The sequence below is a fragment of the Terrapene carolina genome, unplaced genomic scaffold, assembly GCF_002925995.2.
Source record: "Terrapene carolina triunguis isolate 2854851 unplaced genomic scaffold, T_m_triunguis-2.0 Scaffold242, whole genome shotgun sequence".
NCBI lineage: Eukaryota > Metazoa > Chordata > Testudines > Emydidae > Terrapene > Terrapene triunguis.
The window spans coordinates 1,394,403-1,418,746 of record NW_020664593.1 but is presented as its reverse complement, the minus strand read 5'-3'; the positions used below and the strand labels follow the sequence as shown (position 1 = coordinate 1,418,746).

Genomic DNA, 24,344 nt, shown 5'->3' with positions numbered 1-24,344 from the left:
CCACACAAGTTGTTTATTACAATCACAGCTTCACAGCAATATTCTTAACTTTGTCCACACTTCTCCTATATTGGATCAATTCAGAACCAGTCATGCAGATGTGTGTGTGTGTATATATTTGAACCTTCTTTAATTTCCATGTGTGGCAACCTTGTGTTTGCATTCGTGTCTGCAATTCCTGGGTTTTGCCCATAAAAGCATGTCAGCATTTTTAAAATTTGATGACCACAGACTATGAATTGACTCTCACAGACAAACAAAACACAAAAGGAACAATTGCAAAGATTTATTTAGCGCATTCTGTGCTTGGCACTTAGAAACAGAGTTCCGTGCATAGGGCAAATCTTTATACACCTTTTATTCTTCATACATATTTTACATACACTTTTTATTGCCCTCTTTTATATTCATAATATTGAATCCCCCACTAGGCACATAAATACATTTATACAACACCTCAAAACAAATTTCAATAATATCTGTATTCTGTTACTTGGTATTTGCATTTTCACACAACTTAAATGCTTAGCTCGCACCAAGCTACAATTGTTTTCTTATTTTTAAAGGATTTGAAGAAAAAGGAGAAAAAAACAGAAAAGAAAGAAACTTCAAAAGGCAATGATCTATTTGGTAAAACAGAGATCTAATGGCAGGATGGGTGGAGAACACCTGCCCTTATCATTACTTAAATGCTAAAGGTTTTCTATGGCAACTCTTGCATGCAAGATAGATGAAGTTGGCCATACTATATATCTCAGGTTTGCAGAAGAGCAGAGCTCTCTTTTCTTGCCACCATTCACCATGAGCTGAATCTGGAGCTTTTTCTCTTGTTGAGTTGAATGCTGTGGGGCATGTATGTTCCAAGCACAGGTTTTCGTTTCTTTTTGGCTGTACTACTCTGGGTGACATCCACAGGAGTTGCACAGCTGAGACACCTCTCCCCTTCTGTATCATTCTAAAAATGCCCCCCAGTATATGGCAGAGGTTCCACCTCTGCTGACTAGGGTGTTCAAAGAAACATTTAATTTATGAGTTAAAACTCCTCGCTCTGGCTCTCTCTCTTTGTGCAGGAATGGCACCATTGTGAGCTAGACCCATGCAAAGAAAACTGCCTGCCAGGCACAGCCAGACTCAGAAAGTAAATATCTTTTGCAGGAGAGAAGTTCCAGTTCAGCAATAATGTTCTGTTACTACAGCGGGGAGAGAGGACCACAGGACTTGTGTTAACTTCAGCAATATGCTAAACCACTCAGGCAGCAAGGAAAAGTCAGGGAAGGGTGAGGCCCTTAACGCAATGGCCTCTCATGGGCAGTGCAGCTCTGTACGATGAAGTCTTCAGTGACTTCTTTCCTTTGGCATGGAGGAGATAGCACACGTATAAGACTCCCTTAACATCGAGAGTTCACACTAATTGAGAGTTAATGCATATACTGTATTTTCTCTGATTCACTCCAGCTTCTCTTAAGTGAGGCCCTTCTCTCTAAAAAGTCCATTTGGTGCAGACGCTCCATTGCAGATGCTTAGGCCCTGGATTACAATGAGCAGCAGAGGCTGTCAGCAGGGGCTTTCCATTGGATTATTTGGAGTGTAACTTAGATGGCTTGTGTTTCCATTGATAATTAAACTACTAGTTCCATTATAAGTTTAAAGGCAAAAAGGTATTGAGACAGGATCACCCATGGAGACAATGAGGATCTTGCTGCCTTCAGTTCCAAGGAGACAAATCACTGGTTAAACCATGTGCACAGACATCTGTGAAGATGAGCCTGGAACAGCCCCATATTGTCTGTTGTCACAGGCGTTGGCTGTTTGCTGGTTGCTGGATGGAGGACTGATCATGTGCATTCCATGATCCACCCCTGTTGAAAGGTATTGCCTCTCTCCAAAAGCCCCATTGGAAGGGGAAGAACAGAGTAAAGTGCTTTGAGGGGTGGTCAGTTTCTCTGGGCTTGCTGCCAGCCTAGGGGAAGCAGGGAAATTGTATCCATACAGGTTGTAAGGGTTGTGAAGGGAGAAGGCATTGTAGGAGCTCTGCTGCATGTGGCCACCACCAAACATATGTGAAGAAGAAGAGGTGGAGGCAGGGTTGCCTGCTTGCATGACATATTGAAACTGAGAGGCTGGGAATGATCCCAGCTGGCCACCAAAGGCCTCCATCTTACCATTGTTAGGCAGAGAGGAAGGAGTAGGCATTCCTGAGATCAAGGATGGAGTCCTCTGAGGCATGAAGGTTTCTGAGGGCTGAGTGGCAGAAGCAGTGCCACTTTGGAGTCGGTTGTACCCACTGTCACTTAGCCCTGGGTAGCTCTGTAAGGCAGCCATGTTGCTTCTGGCACATGGGGGATAATCGGACAGGTTGAGATTGCACAGCTGGCTCTCCCGGCAGCCAACATTGAAAGTGTTGGGGGCCAAGTGAAAGGTTGGAGGGGAACAGGATGGAGAGAGGAGATGAGAGGAGGCAGAGGGTGATGGGGTCCCGGTGCTGGAGGTTGTTGGGGAGGTGCCTGTGCTGCCCCCTGAAAAACAAAACACAAAAGAGAATTTTAAAAGGTTTCACAGCACATATGCAAAACAAGACGGACGGCTTACAAACCAGCTTCTTTTAGTAAACAAACATGTAAGGCAAAATGGCCACCGTAAAAACTAGCCTCTACTAGCTTGCACCTTAGTTTCACAAATGAAATTGCTTGCTCCTTCTTTTGTTATTATTTGATTTTTAAACAGGTTTTCTTCCCTTCTACAATAGGAACGAGAAGCAAAGAACCTTACAGCAAACTCCAGATCAGTGAAAACAGCTGCGGGGAAACCCAACTCCATCTGTCAAGAGTTCTGCATTTTACAGGGACATTAATCTACTGTGTTCTTATTTAAAGTCTTGTCTCACTCTCTACTGGTTTCCAGGAAGACCACCTATTCAGCAGTCTGTACTGCACTGCTACACACGTGCTTTATCATCAGCACTGTAGGCCTGTGGCAGGAAGTGGCTGAGAGCATGTAGGATTTTTACAGCATTCCATGATTTTCTGTGATGGCTCATTGTGGAGTCAATAGTATTGATTTAAGCCACAGGATAAGTTACACTAAAAATGGACACTGGTTACAAGCTACAGTGTGTTCTGCACAGCAGATGAATGACATGTTTGAATAAGGTTCTTCCATCATCTGCTTCAACTTTAAAATGGTACTGGATTGCATGCCCCTCATTTACTATTAATGATTATTATAATTTCTTTTACGGTATTAACTATACTGCATAATAAGCATGTGCCTGGTGCCATACAGAGAAATAGAATACCTTTCCCCTTTGAGCTGATAATATGAAGAAGCTGAAAACACAATAATATGAGAAGAGAACATACCAGGAAGGGATGTGGGAAAGTGGATGAACAATGACAGAGGCATGGCTTTGGGGAGTGCAATTTTCCACTGAGCACAGACTGTAGAAGATATTTTCTTTCAAATGCTTCTTTTTATGTGTTGCATATTTCTTTATTTGCAGGGTTTGCATGGAAGAGCTTTGCAGAAGAAGTATAGGGAAGCCAGAGGAGTGATATGGTTAGAGGTGTGATGGGACCAGAGCAGAGGGAGGGGAAGATGATTGTAGAAGCTGAATTTTGATCAGGCTGGAAGGGACCAGAGAAGAGGCAGGGGCATTAGAGAACAGGAAGATACAGTAGTCAAGGTGAGAGCTGACCAAGGTAAGGAGAAGGATTTTGGTAGTGAGTTTCATAAGGAAAGGACAGATTCTGAGGTACTGTCATGGGAAAAAATAAGAGGAGTTGGAGACTGCCTGGACATGGTATAAAAATGAGAGAGGATTGAATACAGCACTGAGGCTGGGCACCTGGATGATGAGGATAGTGTAGCTATTGTCAGTGATTGAAAGACAAGTTCTGTTTTCACCATGTTGAGTCTGAGTGGTGGGACATTGATGATGCTACGTTAGAAAGCGATTGAATATTTGAGATGAAACTGAGTGGGGGAGGTCAGAAGGAGACATGTTTTTGTTTTCACATCTATTTGGAATGAGAACCAGAAATGGTGAAATACAAGAAGAAAGGCTGGTCCTGTCAAGACAGCAAAGGAGGTTCTGGAAATCATGAAGTAAAACCTATTCTCATGAGATCTGCAGCCTAGTTCTGCAAACTCAGCCTGGATAGCTCTGATACGCATCCAAAATTTTGGGTGATTAGCAGAACCAAACTACAATTCTGAATCATTCTAATGTCCTCTCATCTGAAAATTTCTACCTCACTCTGAGTAAACTGCAGAAAAAAACTGTCCTCAAATATTCATTCAAATTCAAAAGTAAATTTTGATTCAACAGCATTTAAGGACCTTCACTTTCCAGGAACATTCAAGTATTCAAGCTTTCCTAGCATGTGTACTCATGAAAAGCACATTTGAGCTTGACTGTTCAGAGCTTCACTGTAAGTGAATTCAGAATTTTGTATTTGGTTGTAAAATTTGCAGTTCTTTGTCTGTTTGTTAGTTAAACAAGTCACTCAGTTAGGGAACAGATGCAATACCATGTGATAGGTAATGAACCAACACAGCAAAAATGTCAAAATGCGATGATCTGAAATGAACTTTTTGTGAACAATCTGCAGGCCATTAATTATATGATGACAGCATTTGGGAATAAATATGAACAACAAATAATTTCTGTGAATTTTGTGAGAATGTTGAGATCCGTTTGTAGTAAAATTTGTTGAATAAATTATTTATTGTGACTAATTCACTGACCTCTTCTTCTTACACTATGATGAACCTGAGAAAATGGTGTAGAAAAGCAGCATAAACTACTGGCTGCGATATATGCTAGGCTTGAAATGTTTGTTCAGGAAATTGGGATAGAATCTTATCCAGAGTAGACATTCCACTTCCTCAAAGCAAGGATGCAAAGATCTATATTAGTGGTATTACAAAATGTAATAATTATATTGTACACCTAACATTGCCCATAAACAGGAATTAAAGTGATTCCGCCCCAAGTCATCCCCATCCACTGACCAGCAGTGAAAATCCAGTAATTAAGACAAAGCCAACCTAAAAAGGTATTTTGCTCTAGGCCCTAAAAATGACCAGGATCTGATGGACACAACAATGGAAGCAATTCCAGAGCTGACGACAGCTCACCTCAGGCGTTCAACACTAAGCATGGAACACAAGAGTTTTCTGGCAAGTCCCAACTCCTGAAGAAGGCATGAGGCTGAAGTAATCACCTGAGTAGTGAGGTGCCAGGTGATTTATAGAGGATAACCATTGCCTTTATTTGCCATCTGAAGCAGGATGGAAGACAACATAGGGCATGGAGTACAGGAGTCATGTATTCATATCAGCTTGCCCTGCTTAAAAGACAAGCAGCGGCATTCTGCACTAGCTGAAGTTTCTGAGCTGTCCTCTAGGGTAGCACTCAATAACCCGTACCAGCCAGATACGGTTAGTATTTTCCTAGAGTTGACATTTGTAGTGTCTGGTTCTTGGAAAAATGGTTAATTCCCACTTTAGAAAGCACTGAGTCCAGCAAGTGCACACCCATCAAACTAAGGCCTTGCAAAAGGCTGTGTGGACATTTTATTTCATTTTAAATGAGGCATAGTTCGGTTTAGCTTAAATCAATTAAAAATAGGTTTAAATTAAACCAAAATAAGTCATTTTTAAACTGAAATAAGAATGTCCACACAGGGATTTGCATCAGTTTTAACTAATCCAGTTTAACTAAACTGGTGCACATTTGTGTATAGACAAGGCCTTAATCACACTTGACCTAAGCCTTAAGATTTGGCAGGCCAATTCTTTCAACACATTTTCTCTTCTAACAACTCCACGCACTTTTCAGAAGTTCCTCATGCCAAGACACCTGGTTTACACTGAAATACATGTTTAAACAATTTTTTGCACTGGTTTCACTGAACTGGTTTAAAATGACACCTTTAGGGCTTGTTTACATGGGCAGGTAATGCTCACTACAGGATTGAGATTTCTAAAGTGCACTGATGTGTTGCACACTAATTGGTCCATGTAGACCCTGCTAGTGCACACTGCAAATTCCCTAAGGTGCTTTAAAGTAGCACTGTTTGAAACGGCACTATGTTGAAGTGCACTTGGAAAATTTTAGTGCATACCAGCAGGGTCTACAGGGACTAATTAATGCACAACATGTTATGCGCATTTCCCCATCATGTAGACAAGCCATTAGTCAAACTGGTGCAAATCTGCATGTCAATAAGCCCTTAGGATAAAATTTTCAAAGACACTTGAGTGACTTAGCAGCCTAATTCCCAGCTTTAAAGGTGACACAGGTGTAGGAGCTAGGCAAAAGAATGCATTTCTCAGGGCACTGACACTATTCGTGAATTCAGGTTGAATTCAAAATATAGTTTTGGCTGGAAAAATTTCATTTTTTCCCCCTTGAAAAGTCAAAACAGTTCATTTCAACCATTTGGAGCTCATTTCAAAGTGGAGGGGTTTTTTTCTTCAAAATTTAGCTATATGTATTTTTTTAAAAAAAGGTGAACTTCCCTCCTGAAAATTCCATGAAGTCTCTCCACCCCCCCACCCCGAAATTCTTTTCTGATCTAAAAACACCCTGAAAAAACAAAATGAAAACAAATTTTGTTTTGTTTCAGTTTAATTTTGTTTCTGCAGGGTTTTGATACAAAAAAAAGTTTTGGGGTTTTGTTTTGGTTTTTCATTTTGGCAACAAAAGAAAACAAAAAGTCCGTTTTGATTAGAAACAAACTGAGTTTTTGTTTTTTTGTTTTCATTTTTCCCCCCAGATTTTTTGGTTCAGACCCTGAACCAGAAAAACAATTATTTGCTCAGCTTGACTTAGGAGCCTAAGTCTCATTGGCTTTCAGTGACACTTAGGCTCCAAGCTGCCTAAGTCCTTTTTGAAAATGGGTTTGGGGCCAGATTTTTACAGGTGTTTAGGCACCTAAAGATGTAGATATGAGCCTAATGGGATTTTGAAAAGCTCCTATTTGCCTAAGTCCCATTGAAATCACACTAGATGCTTTTCAAAATTTTACCCTTTTAGTTGTGACATTCATTAGATGACTGCATGCATACAGGGAACGGATGTGTTGAGTAAGAAAACATAATTCCCTTTCCCCCCTCCACACACAGGCGCATACATGTGCATGCACACACACACACACACAACTTTTGACTAAAAATGGCTCAAGAGATCTTATTTCAACTTTCCAAACCACTTTGCCTTTGCACAGAGAACTCGAATGAAAATGATAACCCAAAGGTGAACATTTCAGGAGGTTATGAGTAAGTGAGGGCTTATGCAAACTTATGTAACTTTAACCATACTGGTCACTCCTGAGTGGTTGCTATTAAAAGAGTACCATAGTTAATATTTATTCTGCATACCCTCCACTGTTCAAAAGCCTTGCTGACAAGTAAGGTTTTTTGTTTTAGCCATCCATTTATGGAGTATAATCATGTATAATACAGGACTCCTGCATTAATCAAACCCCAGTGGAGGTCCTGAAGCTAGTAGTTTAATATATGACAGATTTTCACTTGCTGTAACCGAAACTATATACTGTGCATAAAAGGTGCTCTCCTCCCTTTCTCTTGTCCTTCCAAACTTTGCATTACAAATATGACTGACAAGCAACAGACTTCTCCCTCGCATGCCCTTTCTATATCTCTATCTGCTTTGCCTAATTTTCAAGAACTCAATTGCACAGAAATCTAAAAATGGCAGAGAGCTGGGAAGAAGAGAGACACCAGAGAGTTCTTCACCACATTACCCCTGCAACCTCTCCGATTAGTTTAGTTTCTTCTTTCTGCCTGCACTACCTCTCCGTCAGTGGAGATGTTCAGAAACTACATAGCTTTGATGCCTCTTTCTAGGCGTCTCAATTCCAGCAGGTGCAGTGCTATGTGACCTTCCAATGGAAAAGAAGTCCGGAGTGTTCACAAAAAAGCAATGCCCTTGTCTTAGCAGTTCCATCCAGGCTGTCATTCCTGTGCTGATTATCCTCACAATACTGAGTATTGAATTTGTGAGTCATTGGAATCCAATCCCACATTTCCTGCAAAAGTCAATGGAATTTTCCACCCGTGGGTATCAGCAAGCTAAGAATGGAAGCAATACAAATTGCTTCCCAGATCTGCAATGTGCTAGACTCCATCCTGTTTCTTTCTTGGTTCTGGGAACTATATCTTCCCCCTTCATGGGGTGATGAGACCAATCTATTTCTCCATAAAGATTTGCTCCATAAGAACATAACTGCTTGTTTCCTCACTACAATTTTTGGCCAATCATTGAATTACCAATTCACGGCAAGATCTTCAAAAGGATAGAGATGAGGCTGAAAGGCTGTTTGCATAGTTGTTGAATTGGCAGAGAAACAGCCAGGATTTCTAAGAAGCTCTTTTCAGTCTCACTTATGATTCTATGAAAAGGTCCACAGAAGGGCAACAAAGATGGTTACAGGGATGGATTTAGGAGGAGAAGGGACTTATTAGAGGACACACACACAAAGAATTAGACATTGAGACATTCAGAGTTAGAAGGGTATAATGAAAGCTGAGCTGTCACTTCTTTTAAGATGCCTCCAAGTCTGAGAATCTGTAGATATATTAGTAAATTTAGAACCAGGTACAATAATACTTTCCATTTCTATAGCATTTCTGAAGGGTCACCCTATAGTTCACCTTGACCAAACGACATGTTAAAGCAACAACTTACCCTGTTTACACCAGGATTTTAAAATGTGCTAGCAATCAGATGTTAAGACCAAGACCAAAAAGGGGCTAAGAACCCACAGAGCCAGGCTCCCAGTCCTGCATGCTAATCACTAGGCCATGCTTTCTTAAAGGAAAAGAGACAATAACACCCATATGGATAGTCTGTCACACAATGGCGTGTGCCCATCATGACAGCCACAGGATTTTCCACACTCACTCAACCAGATGCTCATTGCAGCTCATTGTCAGCCTTCGGCATGGCCAGCAATAATGTAGTAAATAGATCTGTTTCCTAGACCGTACATCACCTACAGAAATTAGTTACAGATACAGACCTATTAATCTGATTCATCGCTGTGGGATCCACAGTGAGCTTCCAGGACACCCTAGAGGAGAAACTGTCTAGCATCAAGAATAGTGCATTGACCACTACAACAATCAGTTGGACACAATCATTGATATACTAGCCACAAAATGGCCACTGCCCCAATGATATATATCAAACAAAGTATGGATGCAAAATAATGAATGCTTGTGGCACCCTTCTGCGTTGGATATCGAAATATGCAAGGAAATCCTGCAATTTTGCTGCTAAGATTAATCAAATCTGAGATAGTCTCCTCAGCACCAAAGAAACCAAACGGAGACAACGACCAGTGGCCCTTCCACCATTCTTGATAGAGTTCGGTCCAGTCCAGCAGAGGTCCTGGAAACTCTAGGCCAGTACATGCTAAGCAGATCCCTGCCCCCAGGCCTACTGCTACGCAAGATTTTTGAATTGTGGGGGGGAAATATAGTAATACTATCTCAAGCCCAACACAGAGACCAAGCTCCACTTATACTGAAATAAAATGCCATTCACAGTAGCTTGTGCAATTCTTCATAATATGACTATCCCTTTTCTCCCTTGTGTGAGTTGATTACCAGTGAAATTGATAACATTTAAATTCTGTAATAAGGCTTCAGAGTTAACACCAGCAGTTCATCTGGACACTCTGGTCAACTCAGAAGCCTCTGGTAATTTTATGGAGGAGGATGTGGCTAAGGCCCACGGGATCCCTGCAGTGTGTAAGAATTCTCTGTATCTGGCGGAAACCATTTATGGGTTGCTCCTAGCCTTGGTGCTGGTCATCCACCAGACCACCCATTAGCAGTAATTACTCTTCTGGGGCACTGGGACCCTCTTCGGTTCGGGTTGATTCAGGGCCCGCCACTCTCCGGTCATCCTGGGAATGCCCTGGTTTGTTGCCCATGACCTCCCACAAACGACAGCCTCCAATGGTCTGCTGCACCCTTGCACTTTTTACTGGTGCAAGCTCACCCCAGTGGAGCAAAACTATGGCTCAAATCAGCCTTTGAGGAATGGCGGCATCTCCTGGAGGGTGCCAGATTCCCATCCATGTCCTCACCGACTACAAGAACCTTGAATTTCTGAAGATGGTTCAGCACCTAAATCAGCGCTGGTCCTGCTTCTTCACACGAATCAACTCCATGGTGACCTACCGCCCAAAGACCAGGAATGGGAAGGCAGATGCATTATCACAAAAGGCTGACAAAGTTGGTGCATTTTATACTATGTTGCGGTCTCCCCACTGCCCAGGAAACAGTCCATCTGTTGGAAGACAGCATCTTTCACCTTCATGGACTGCCCACAAGTGTAATATCTCACCAAGGGTCCCAGTTCGTTTCCTGCTTTTGCCAGGAATTTTTGCATCTATTTGCTTACCATCCCTATCATATCAATGGCCAGGCAGAGAGAGTGATACCTATGCTGCTTCCTCAATTACAACCAGGACAATTGGCTGGCACTCATTCCCCAGGCAGAATTTGCCTACAAGTCCATGCATGCCATCACCCACCAGACCCCTTTCTTCACAAATGCCCACTGTTGCTGACCTCACTGCACACATCCACCGAGTACACCAAGAACTCAGGCACTGGTTAGCACAGACTAACACAGCATACACGCGCCCACTGACACTGTCAGCTGACCCCTAACCTCAAGGTCAGGGATAAGCTTTGGCAATCTGTCCAAAACCCTTGCTCCCACCTATCCATCTGAAAATTGGACCTCACATACTTAGGGACCTTTTGCAATCATGGAACAACTTAACCTGGTAGCCTTTCAATGGCAGCTGTAAGAATCCTTCAAGGTCTACCTTGTGTTCTCTCTACTGAAACCTTTCACTGAGAATCTCTTCCCATAATGCACTACTCCTCCCCCTCTGCCGATAACCAAACAGGACGAAGAGGAATACATGGGCCAGCAGATTCTAGAATCCCATCAAGCCTGGGGAAGACTCCAATATCTGATTGACTTGGAGGGATATTGCGTTTGTGGGAAACCATCCATACCCCAGACCGCCTGAGCACCTTCCACCAGACCTACCCCAAGAAACACGGCCCAAGGTCTCCTGGGGGTACTGTCAGGCACCAGACCAGCTAGGAGCAGCTGCTGGCCTTCTCCCTGACTAACTGCACTGCTAGGCAACCAATGAGCCCAGCTGCACTGCCTTAGAACTCTCAGAGTGGCCACAGCCCCTGACTGGCTGCTGGTGTAGCAGTCCTGCTTATAAGCCTGGCCCCCACAGCCAGTCAGTGGCTGCTCATCACACACCACACCTGCAGCTGTGGTTGCCCTTCCTCCAGCCCTTGTTCCAGTCTTTGCTCCAGCCCCTGCTCCCCTCTGGCTTTGACCCCCAGCTCTGCCTCTGATTTATGACCCTGGATGACCCTCAGGTTCTGGCATTCAGCTTCCATCTCGCCGGTACTTATCCATGGCTCTGCTTCTCGCTTACCACTCTGGTTTACCATCTCCAGCTCTGGCATTTGGCCTCTGCCCCTCCAGTACTGACCCTCAGCTCATTTCCTGGACTCCACCCACCCTGGATCCAGCAGGCCAAACTCTCACCTTCACTACTAGGCCTGATCGCCTACAGCCTGGTCAGCAATAGTATTGCACTGCCCTACACTGGTTACATTTAAGTTGCATATGGAAGGTTATCTTAACTTTTAATTATGGAATTATAGATTCTGGATCACCAAACTGCAGCCTCCCCAAAAAGCAACAGTTTGTCAAGCTACCAGAAGGTGGCCCAGTTTGTCCTCATTTAAAGGAAGCAATGCTGGCCATATGAAGTATACAATAGTCTGACTCACACTTAGGAAACCAGCACTTCATTCCAATAACTCTGCCAACAATTGCCCTGTTTCTAACATCTCTTTCTAGGGCAAACTAGTCAAGATGACAATGGAGACCAAACCCTAACATCTGACCGCTGCAATTATCCTAGACCACACACAGTTGCTTTTCAGACCAGAGACAACACCATGATAGCTGTTGTGACACTTGTTAAAAAAATTATGGCAATGGACAGGTGGTAAATATCCAAGCTTAAACATCCATGGATCTCTCAGCTGCCTTTGACTTCATCAGCTATGTTCTCATGGGAGAAACTCTTTTTGTGATCTCAGACAAATCCCAAAGAGACTTGACAGGCAATTGCTCTTCTTCCCCCCGCAGCCCTTCTCCCTTCCCCAAGAGCCCTTGTATGTGAAGTCCTGCAGGGTTCAATCTCATTTACTTTTTAGCACAAACACCCACACCTGCATACACATTCACTCACAATCTTTATTTCAGCAAATGTGGTTACCGCATTACCAGGGCCCAATAGAAATAAGCACATGCATAAACAGTATTGCAGGGGTTCTCAACATTTTTCTTTCTGAGGCCCCTCCAGGATACTATAAAAACTCCACGGCCCACGTGTGCCACAATAATTGGTTTTCTGAGTATAAAAGCCAGGGCCAGCATTAGGGGGTAGCAACCAGGGCAACTGCCTGGGGCCCCACGCCACAGGGGCCCCATGCCACATGAAGCTACATTGCGCAGGCTTCAGCTTCAGCCCCAGGTGACAGGGCTCAGGGCCCTGGGCTTCAGACCCATGTGTTGGGGCTTCGGCTTTCTACCCTGGGCCCCGGCAAGTCTAATGCTGGCCCTGCTTGGCCTTCTTGTGGCCCCCTAGGGGGCCCTGGGCCCCTAGTTGAGAATCACGGCAGTATTGAATAGCAAGTGGCTCAAACTCAGCCTAGGTAAAACCAAGGTGATGCCTATCAGAAGAGAGGAACCCATAGAGAAAGACTAGCTAGAAAATCAGCAGCACCCTCAATTCATGGCTTCTCTCTTTCAACTGTCAAGGTACCATGCAGCCTCAGGTTTTGGACTCATCTCTGTTTCTGGAACTACAGTCTTATTCCATACAGCCAGTAAAATAGCCAGATTGTGTCTTCTTCTTGGCTGAGGACCACTTTGTCAGCTCTAAGTTACACTGCTACAATGCACTCTACCTTGGACTGACTGTGAGGGCTACACTGAAATGCCAGTTTGCACAAGACCCAGCATCCTGCCTATGAACAAGAGAGCGCAATGAAAGCACATTACATCAATGCTCCACACACTCCTTTGGCTCCCTGTTCAGTTCTAAATCTATTTCAAACTCCCAGACCTAATCTTGAAGGCTATTAATGGGCTGCGACATGGGAGAAAGATAGTCTCTCCACCTGTGACACACAAGACAGCTGAGATCAATGGGGATGCTGCAGTTAATAGGGCTGAGGAGCAGATGGTACAGTGTTCTCAGCAAAGGCCCATTTCAAAGCAAAGATGTTCCATTTGAAAGGAATGGTGCCTTAAAAGTCATTGTTTGAAATTAAAATTTTGAATTTTGATGGATTTTTAATGTGAAAATAGCTCTTTAGTGAACAAGTGAACTTTGAGGGGTACAACATAGTTGAAACACTATTTCCCATGAATATTTTGCCAGCTTTGCAATTCTGCTCAGGAGGAAATCTCTCCCACCAAGTAGAGTAATGCACAATGGGCTGGGTGCATTCATATTTACTTGTTGCACATTTTGTTTGCTTTCATATGAAGCATCAGGTACTAATCATTACCACAATGCTGGTGAGATATGGGACTTAATGGTCTAATCCAGTTTGTTTAATCCTATGTTCTTACAATTATTGTTAAAGATCTGCTCATCTTAGTGTTTTGTGGGGACCAGACATGTATAGAGGAGGCAGCAACAGCTCTTTCAATGTTGGAAAGTGACATAGTCCAGAGTTATTGGAACTCATATTTTATTTATTATTTGTTTTATGTTCTTTGTTAGAGTCAAGAAACCAAGCCACATATTTTTTAATAATGAGAATCTGGATCAGGTTCAGTCTAAATTTCAAAAATATATTCCAATTAAAGAGTTTAATAGATTCTTGGCTTTCCCCCCATCTCTTTGCCATATGCATTCAATAATCCCAAGTTCTTTTTCCCCTGGTAATAAGTAGATTTCAGTGATGCTTCAAAAGTTCAGCTGGATGGAGGTCTGTTATCATTGTGGCGAACTCCACTTACTGCAAAACTGGGACTCATTTGGACCCTCTGGTCCTTAGGAAACATTCTGTGCTCAGCCCTGAAGGACATGCTGGTTCTTGGACAGAAGCAGCATGCCCCTCACTGGGACGTCCATGTGCTGACCTCTAAAGCACCAATCCTGCACAGGCTTCCATATGCGCTTAACTTTCCTAGTGAGTAGTCCCAATGAAGTCAGTCAGACACATGTGTAAGAAAGGGTACACACATGTGCCACTGTTTGCAGTATCATTTGTGTGATTTCAAATACAAACAGAAACCTGTTATTTTTTTAAATGGCAGTGTTGCTCAGTCCTCGTGTAGCATAATGGCATCCACTGCACTAGATGTTTGATTCTGGGCAACGTCACCGTGGGCTCTGTCAATGCATAGGTTCAGTCAAAAAAGCAAACAATGGTACGGTGCCTATGGAATGGGCTGGAGAATTGTATACTGCAAATATTATAATGCCTTTATATAAATTAATGGTGCGGCCCCATTCAAATACTGCCAGCAGTACTGGTCACCCCATCTCAAAAAGGATAATGAAGAATTAGAAGGGACGAAAAGAAGTGCAATGAAAAGGATCCAGGGCCTGGAAAAATTTTCATATGAAGAGAGATTGAAAAGATTGGTATTGTACAATTTAGAAAGGAGATGACTAAGAGGGTAGATTATAAAAATTTATAAAATAATGAATGCTAGAGAGGAGATAGATCAGCAGCTTCTGTTCTCCCTGTCCCTAACACAACAAGGAGACATTAAGTTAAAAGTGGCAAATTCAAAACTGAAAAAAGGAAACACTTTTTCACACAATGTATGATTAAACTGTGGACCTCACTGGCACATAAAGTTGTTGAGGATCTGCTAGGTTAAATAGCCCTGTAGTACCCAGTAATTTTTCCCCATGAAGGAACCCCATGAAGGTCTGTAATCAAGTCACCTCTCAATCTTCTTTATGATAGGCTAAGTCTCTCACTATAAGGCATTTTCTTCAGATCTCAGACCATTTTTGTGGTTCTTTCCTGAACACTTTCCAATTTTTCAACATTCTTTTTAAAACATGGACACCAGAACTGGATGGAGTATTCCAGCATTGGTCTCACCAATGCCATATACAGAGGTAAGATCACCTCCCTACTGTTACATGGTACTCCAAGGATCACATTATCCCTTTTTGCCACAGCACTGCACTGGGAGCTCATGTTCAGTTGTTTGTCCAGAATGACCCCTAAATCCTTTTCAGAGTCACTGCTTTCCAGGATATAGCCCCCTCCCCTCTTGTATAGGTGTGGCCTACATTTGTTGTTCCTAGATGTATGACCTTGGAATTGGCTATATTAAAATACATTTTGTTTTAATAGGCCCATGGTACCAAGGGCCTGCCCTGGTAGGACTGCCCTGTCCTCATCAGTATTTACCACTCTTCCAAACATTGTGTCATTTGCAAATTTTATCAGCAGTGATTTTATGTTTACTTCCAGGTCATTGATAAAAATGTTGAATAGCATCAGGCCTAGAACTGATCTCTGTAGAACCCTGTAAGAAACACGCCCATTCAGTGATGATTTCCCCATTGACAACTACTTTTTGGAATCTGTCAGTTAGCCAATTCTTCATCCATTTAACATGTGCTTTATTAATATTGTATAGGGTTAATTTTTTAATCAGAATATCATACAAGTCAAACGCCTTACAAAAGTCTAAGTATATTACATCTACACAGCACTTTTTATACTTTATCAACCAAACTTGTAATCTCATCAAAGAATTAAATCAGATTTGTTTGACAAGATCTATTTTGGAAAGGGTCTCTGGCCTGGATCCTCAAAGGGCCCCAGGCACCTACAAAAATCACAGGAATAACACTGCAATCCCCAAAGCCTGAGATAGGTGCCTCAGCTCCTTATTCAATGAATAGAGAGACAAACACCTAGGAATGGGGTCCACAAAAGCCAGCACTCTAGGTGGTGAGCTGCCTAAGTTAGCCAATGGGAGATGCCAATGAGAGAGGTGTGTCCTGAACTACTCCCCTCTGACAGAGATAGGCGTCTAAATCCAGGTTGCAGGGTGCACCTATCTTTGCTAGTGATCCACAAATAGGAACCCCTCTCCTGGTACCTAAGTAGTTTCTTGTGAGAAGGACTTAGGCCCCTTTCCACACAAAAGAGTCAGAGGAGGAAGAAATAGCTGTGGTTTTGCTTCCCCTCCCTCCCCCAACCCCATAACCTTTAGCTCAGTAGGTAGAGCACTCACCTGGGATGTAGAACACCCATGTGCAATTCTCCCATCTGCCAGAGGGGGCAAAAGGATTTGAATTGGGGTCGCCTACTTCTCAGGTAAGTGCTCTAACCCCTGAGCTATGGGATATTCTGGTGTGGGGCTCCCTAAGTCTCTCCTGTTGATGCTGTTCCACTGTGGATAAATACTTAAAAGAGTCATTGGGCAAAAGAGAAAGAGCAAGAGAGCCTGGTGGCTAAAGCACCCACCTTGGAGGTGGGAAACTCAGGGTCCAGTCTCCCAGTTCTAATGACTCTTTCATTATTTACACAAAGTGGAACAACTTTAACAGGAGAGAGTCACAGACTGAGGGCAGCCTATATTAGAATTTCCCAATCCCATAGCTTAGTGGTTAGAGAACTCAGAGATGTGGGAGTCCCCTGTTCAAATCCTTTCTCCCTCCCTGCCTGAGGGAGGAATTGAGCGCAGGTCTCCCACAGCCCAGCTGAGTGCTCTAATACCTAGTAACAAGTTATACAGTGGGCACAGGCAGCACCACCACCTCCTCCTCCTCTAGCTGCATTTTGAATTGTGCCCAATCTCTTAGAGATGCTCAGAGGCTGCCTACTGGAATGGGCCTCGCAGGCAAGAGAGGCGGATGAATGCCTATCTTCCCCCAGAGCATGGTGACTCTGATGGGAGATAGGTGTCCGGACACTGAGATGGAGGTAGCACTGCGCATGCTCAGAGGTAGAACCTTGGCACCAAGGGAATTGGTGCCAAGTGAGTTTAGGCACCTACAGGGTTGGGCAGCAGCTGAGCAGGAGTTTCGTGGATTGCAGTGGAGCCTAAAACCAGGAATTAAGGGCCTAAGTACATTTGTGGATCTGGGGCTCTGAGTTTCTAGACACCATTGCCATCACAAGAGAAAATAAGCAAATGAGAAATTAAAAATCACACTCCAGAACTATAAAATCTATTTTTAAGAGTCCCACGGGCAAGCAGTGATGTTGCAAATGCAGGTTGCTTCTCATATGCTATTTATGACCAACTGGGAATACTGTTTTTAACGGATTTTATGCTACCCTCAATGTATCTGCTGATTTTGCCCCATCATTGTCGCTTTTCCTATGCTCTGGAAATCATGACTCTTAACTTTATTGAGCAGTAAGTGGGTGTTGCCCTGAAACCTTACATATTAAAATCTACTATCATAATAGATGGGCAGGGTTCTTGGTTAATAGAATTCTGTGGTTTGTATTGTGGTGTAATGGTGTAGAACAGCCATGTCCCCTGGAGTAACAGGAAGAGTCTGTACCTGACCTTCATTCCTAACAGGAAGCAGATCCTGCAACAGCCACACTTTATTGCTATCACAGTTCTTACAACACTCCTTCCACCTTCCTGGACATTGACAGCTCAGCATTCTTGAATTTACATGCCATATCAGAAAGTGTACATTTCACTGGTGTCACAAAGGGCCCCATCCCAAAACAGGCACTTACATTGCATGCAAAACATGCAGTTGTGGGAAGTAAATGGATTCCTGAAACTTGTCAGTCTCTCTCACAGGTGCCATACAATCACCCATTTTAAGAGGCAACTGCATGCTCTGTTCACAATTTATGTGCACATTTATTAAAATAATGCCCTAAACTTTTGAAATCATAGATCTCAAGGTGTATAACAGAACTGCATTCAGCCCAAAATGTTCACCCTTGGGGCCTAAACTTAGGCACCTACATCCATATTTAGCCCCCTAAATTATCAGGCTGGCTGATCTTCAGAAGGGCTGAGCCCAAACAGCTCCTACTGAAGTCAAGGATGCTAAACAGTAACCATGGACTTACCTGTCACATCATTTACAAAATCCCAAGTGGTTAATAGCAAGAAAATGAATAGTTAAGGACATCATGTGGCTTGCTCAGCATAAGTCCGAGAGGTGGCTTTAAGCCCTGGGTTCAGCAACTGAGTCCTACAGTCTGATCTATTTGTGCTAGCTGCCCATGGCCCTCTGGGTCTGTTCCAGCCGCTGGGGATCAGATGGATGCACAGATGCCACAGACAGGCCCCCATCCCACAGGATGGGGAGAGAGGGATGTCGAAACCTCGGAGGCTCTATGCCACTCGAGTATTCCCTTTGGCAGGGTGAATCTTTAGATAGTGGGATTCACCAGCTTTAGGGTTGCTTTGTGTTGTCAGCATGGTGCAAAGCAGATCTAATGCTCCAGAGAATCAGGACCTAACACTTTTAACATTTTCAATTTTGTTCAGACTTGGCATGATTCTTCAAAGTCTTCATGAGAGCCCCAAACTGGTCAAGGCTGACGAACATCAGTTATGTAGTTTTAGTTATTTAGATATAAGACTGGCAAATCAGGAGTCCCAAATGGGGACAACTTATTTAAAGCCATCCTGAACCTAGTGGGCTGCAGAGCAGCTAGTGGTGGGCTGCAGGGAACTGGCCGGTCAATGGTGCTGGCTCTCTTCCTGGTTTTTTCAGCTGCCAAATTGCATTAAAAGAAGCTAAAAATACATTAAATACTTTCCTTTCCTAACATTACTTCACCATGTAAGCAATTGCTGTAGTTGCTACTAGGATGTTATTTGATAACCAGTGGGAGGGGAAGTGAACAGTGCAATCAGAAATAGGAAGCAGGTAATCCAGCCAATCTGCAGTGACGGGGGGGCAGGGAGGTTGTTTTAATGATCATGAGTAGAAGGGGAGGAGTCCATAAGACAATCTTTTTATTAAAATGTGGTCCATGTAAAGAAAATGTTTTGGACTCCAGACATTAAGCAGTCTTTAACTACATGTTCACAGGTTTTCTTAGACATGGGTCTCTGAGGTTGTAGAAAACGCACTCTTTCTTATATTTGTACTATTTGAGAAACAGTTTGTGATCAGGAAATGAGCATGTATAAGGAGACTGACATGACTGTCAGATTCTGGCTCTGTGCCACTGGAAAGCTGGCGCAACGGGCGACCTGGGGATTACGCTGGTGCAACGGGTACTACCAGGTGATGCAGAGCCAGAGTAGCACCTCTGTGCCAACAGCAGTGTGCATTCTCTGGAGAAAGGGTATATGGCTGGTGCATCACTGCACCCCGACAATCCCTACTGATTGGAACAGCCCCTTTAGGCCATAAATAGCAGAGCATAAATAATAGAAGCCTTCAAGATGCTCTAATTTATGCTGGGGCTAGGTCCGTCCCTGACCTAAGATCTTTGGAGACCCTTTTTGGTCTTGTGCCGAGCACAAATCAGACTAGAGAAAGTGGCCCTAAGATTGTGCATTCAATCTCACCATTTGCATTTCTTTCCTTTTGCTGCTTAACTGCACAACCTTAACATGAAAAGACAGGGATTTTTTGTTTGTTTGTTTTGCAGTTATACCTGAATATAAAGGACCAGTTTGTGATACCTTTACTCACAGTGAATGGTACCTTTTACCATGAGTAGTCCACTGAAGTCAATTGTAAGAAACTACTCAATGTGAGATGAGGTATCACAATCTGGCCCAAAGCAATGAGAAACTTACATCACCACTGTATTTAAAATGGGATTTTCACACTGCAGCAAACTTTTTTTAAGGGAGCAGTGATAAAGAAATGGCCATGGCTCCTTCTGTTCTGTATTTCTATTAGCTTGCAGGGAAATGAAGTCACATTCCTTCTACTTGTCATATCACAGTCTGTTGCATGACAGAAGAGTCTGAGTTTTAATCATGTGTGTTGCTAGTATTATTATGTCACTGCAGAATCTAGTAAAGCCAGCCAGTGACGGCTATGCCTTCACTGAACACTAAAAAGGTGTGTTTTCACACTGAGATAGCTAACTCAAGATAGCTATGTTAGTGTAAAATCTGAGTGGAGACAAGGCACAGGAAGTTTTTACCTTGATGTAGCTAGAGATGAAAGCCCCATTTAACACACTGAGAGATATGGTAAACAGAAACTAGTAAGAAACAGTATGAAGAACTTGTGAAAAGGGTATGTCCGGTATACTGGACAATTTCCAAAAGTCCCACTTTAACACAAAGGATTTTCTTGAAAGTGAGACTTGGTTTCATATGAGAGGTGGTGTGATTCTATTGGCATGCACATGATGATATAGGTCCATGGAATCTTCTGGTTCAGAAAAGGTCCCCAGTGGATCAGGCAGTCCAGTCTTCTCCTTCCTCCCACCACATCAGAGCATGACTCAAATGGTAAATATGTAACAATGCCCTTTTCTGTCACCTTCTCCTCAAGCAGGCGCATCTCCCCCACTTTTTCTGTACCCTCCTCACATTTGCTAAACTAATGTATTTATCTGAGTAGGTACCTGTGTTCCTCCTCATTCTAGCCCTTATATACCCCAGAGATCCAAGGGATACTCAAGTGGCTACACCACATGTCCTAAATTATAAAACCTTCATATTTTTAGAGCTGGTTGCTTCTCTTTTCTGTTTTATATCTTTTCATGGCAGTCAACAAACTCTGTGACTCAGCAGGACAATATAACATGGCTGTTGCCTCCCTGCCACCATTTTTGTGCCCTTTATACAATGGCTCACCTTGCTGTTTCTGCATGGTAGTGAAATCTTCAAAAGTGAGGGTACGCACAGGGGGCCTCCAGAACGCATATGTTTCCATAATGGCCTCCAGGCCGGTTCTGTGGAATGAAAATAGAGCAAGGAAAGAAAATGTCAAACAGCTAGCAGGTATATCAGCTTCAATAAAGAAATAGTCCTAACCTCATTTGACAAACTGCCAATGGCCACTGTAAGGTCACCTTGACATCTGTGAATTCCTCAAGCAAGCCCTACTGCACAGGTGTTGCTCACAAGAATAAAACTGAATTTTCCCAGTCCAGGATAAGAATAGATTGTATCAGTATTCCAATTATTTTTCTTTTTAACCAGGACCCTAAAATCTCTGTACTCTTTGTGGGGGACAGTTTTGATGGTTAATTCTTTGCTGCTGACTTTTCCAAGCTGCGCAGCATGAAATCTGTGTGTGTGTCTCGCTCTCTCTCTCTCACTCACACACACACACACAAGATGGGATTCAACCTAGTGAACTTCAAGAAGATGTGAGGAGGGAGGATTTTTTATGAAATTGCCCCTTGCCCTTTCCCCCATATTTTGGATACCTATCTGAACCATGTTCCTTTCAAAATCAGTCTGGAACCCTAACCGAAGGAGGCTCTCTTGGGAGAGCCCCATTGTTTTCTAGTTTTGCCTGGGTCAGAAATGCAGTGAGAGGCCTTTTTTTGGGATGGCTGGCACCTCCACTTTGGGTTCCTAGCCCAAAACAAGTGAAGAAACAGACAGGAAAAAAAAGTGAGCTGAAATTTTCTTGGCTTCCTAAAGTGGTTGGGTTTCACCTTGAAGGTGTCAGGTGGGTTATTAGTTTACAGCTATCCTTAAATGCCTTGATTTTAAGTTCTTAGTATACAGCTAGGGCTATGAAGAAGAGTTAGCAGGAAAAGAGCTGTATGGTCTTTATGGGATCCTCCTCCCCAAATATGTTCTCCTTTCTAGAGTGAAGTCTGCTCAACTCATCCCACGATTGCTTCATTTCTGTCTGTCTTTCAATAGCACGTTGGCTCCCTTGTACTGATTAAGCACAGCTAAGCGATGCTTCATTAAATGTGCAAATGTATCCCCTTTCAGTGCAAGTGGCTCTAACATCCCCAGAGCCTCTCAGCAGACTGAGTGCTGATACTGCAGCTGGCTTTTGCCTTTGAAAATGTCTTCCTGCACGTGCCTCCACTCACGTAGTTAACTTTTCATAGTCGCCCCGGAAGCTTGGATGCTTTAAATATATTGGAGTTGGCAAACCAAACTCTCTGTATTTTAAGAGGAGGTTTAGAGGAAAGATTGTTGCCTGGTGTTTATTAGCTGCTAAGCTGTTAGAAGTAGGAACAGAAGACATCTCCACATAGCAGGCTCACACCAGCACTGAATATATTACAACACAACTATTTGGTTAATACAGAGGCCTTTGGCAGCTCATGGAGCTCAGAGACAAGACAACATAACCCGTAAACCAAAAAGCTAAGCCTAGAAATGTATGTTGAAGCTGCATGTAAGTTGTTGGAATCCCCAGGACCTTACAAATGTCTTCTCTCCTTTGCTGAGAAATCAGCTCCCATGTCACGCCAGTGTGTTAGCTCTTTCTGCTTCTCACACAGAAAAGTGAAGCTGTGGCAAGACAGGTACAGTTTCTTGGTCTCATGAAACCATCAACAGCCCAAATCCTGAGGGAGGTTTTCCTGTCACATGAAAACTAAAAGGAATAAAGGTTCCAGCAATGTTAACTTGGCTGTTTTGCACGTCCCATACCGAACAGTAACACGTCAACCCACATTACTCACTAGAAAAGAGGATCTATGCACAGCGTGACTGAGTTAATAGTTAATTAACTGAGTTAATTCCTCCCTGGTCACACAATAGCAGATGTAAAGCTAGCCATCTTACAGCAAAAAATCTTCAGGACCAGACTCCAAAGAGAAACTGCTGAGCTTCAGTTCATTTGCAAATTTGACACCATAAGATCAGGATTAAACAAAGACTGTGAATGGCTAGCCAACTACAAAAGCAGTTTCTCCTCCCTTGGTGTTCACACCTCAACTGCTAGCAGAGGACCTCACCCTCCCTGACTGAACTAACCTTGTTATCTCCAGACTGATTCTTGCCTGCATATTTATACCTGCCTCTGGAAATTTCCATTACATGCGTCTGACGAAGTGGGTATTCACCCACGAAAGCTTATGCTCCAATACATCTTTTAGTCTTAAAGGTGCCACAGGACTCTCTGTTGCTTGAGTTAATAGTGTTCTTAGACCCTTAGCCTTTGCATATCCTCATTCTCTGCGCCAGAACCTGACCTCCAGCGCCAGTGTGCCAATGTGGCCTCCAGTCAGGCTGTGGCTCAGAGGAGCAGAAATGCCCCTCCCCCATCCTGGGTCCTGCACCAAGCATGGCTCAGCTTGACCCTGGGCTCTAGCTCGCCGAGTCTAACTGTATAGCCCTTCATTGTAATTACACAGGTTTTGGTATTTCTTTTTTTTTTTTTTTTTTTTTGAGAAAAAAAAGGGAATAATTTGGAACAAATGAAAAGCAAAACAGAACTAAAATGCAGAGCTCTTTGGTGAGTAGAGCTTTCAGTCTCAGGACTAGACTGTGCACGTTAGGTACAGCTCGGAGTAAAGGACTGTGTGGAACTGCACCATGCCAGGGGCACCATGGGAATACCCACTTGTAGGGGAAGTGAGCCCATTAATACACAAGCTCATCCCACTCTGTGTGCCAGTGCAGAGGGGAGGGCAAGGCCAGGGCCCTGCTTCTTCTCTGTCCCCTTTAGTGTGCTCCAGTGGGAGTAGGAGTAGTTGCTTATGCAATGCATCTATCTATAAATGCTCAAGTCATGCAAGCTGCGCGTGGCAGAGGTAGAAATGTAACCTAGTTCTCCTGTATGCTAGTTTACTGCCTGAACCACAAGGCCATCCTTTCTCTTCCTGCAGTCCCCTGCCTCAGTCACTACATAACTCCCAACAGCTGCAACAAATGAGATAGGATTCCTCCACACAACAGCCGCATTTACTAAACAACTCTGCCTTATTCACCTTCCATTCTTTTCACTGAATGAGGTAGGGTCCCTGTGGAAAAAGTAGTATGTGATCATGTAATTAACGAGTGTATCATGCATACGCACAAGGGGGGAGAATTAAGATTTCATGAGCTAACTTTTGAGTCCTTAACTTTGCAACCTTAATAATAGTGTTTTAGTGCGGTTTTTCTATGTAGATTTTCCTATTTTTATTTTTTTAAGAAAACTGAAGAAAAAAAAATCCATCATCAGCAACTCGAATGAACATCCCCTGCAGAAGAGATGATCAACTGGGTTTGACCCCAGGATCTTCGGAGCCATAGTACTGACCTCTACCACTAGAGCTAAATCAGTTACTTCATTAGCTACTATCAGTACCAGGCTTTTATTTTGTATGTGCAC

The 24,344-nt window shown here is 43.2% G+C and overlaps 1 protein-coding gene across 2 annotated transcripts in view; it reads right to left on the bottom strand.

The window, feature by feature from the left end:
* Positions 1-271: 271 nt before the first annotated feature.
* The window catches only part of TBX15 (T-box transcription factor 15), a 146,346-nt gene continuing 122,273 nt past the window's right edge, over positions 272-24,344 (bottom strand). For both annotated transcript variants that reach the window (XM_024217743.1, XM_024217742.2), the window contains exons 7-8: positions 20,903-21,000; positions 272-2,516 (exon numbers count right to left, since the gene is read on the bottom strand). In XM_024217743.1, coding sequence (XP_024073511.1) covers positions 1,732-2,516; positions 20,903-21,000 — 883 coding nt within the window. In that variant the 3' untranslated portion in view covers positions 272-1,731. The remainder of the gene's footprint in view (positions 2,517-20,902; positions 21,001-24,344) is intronic.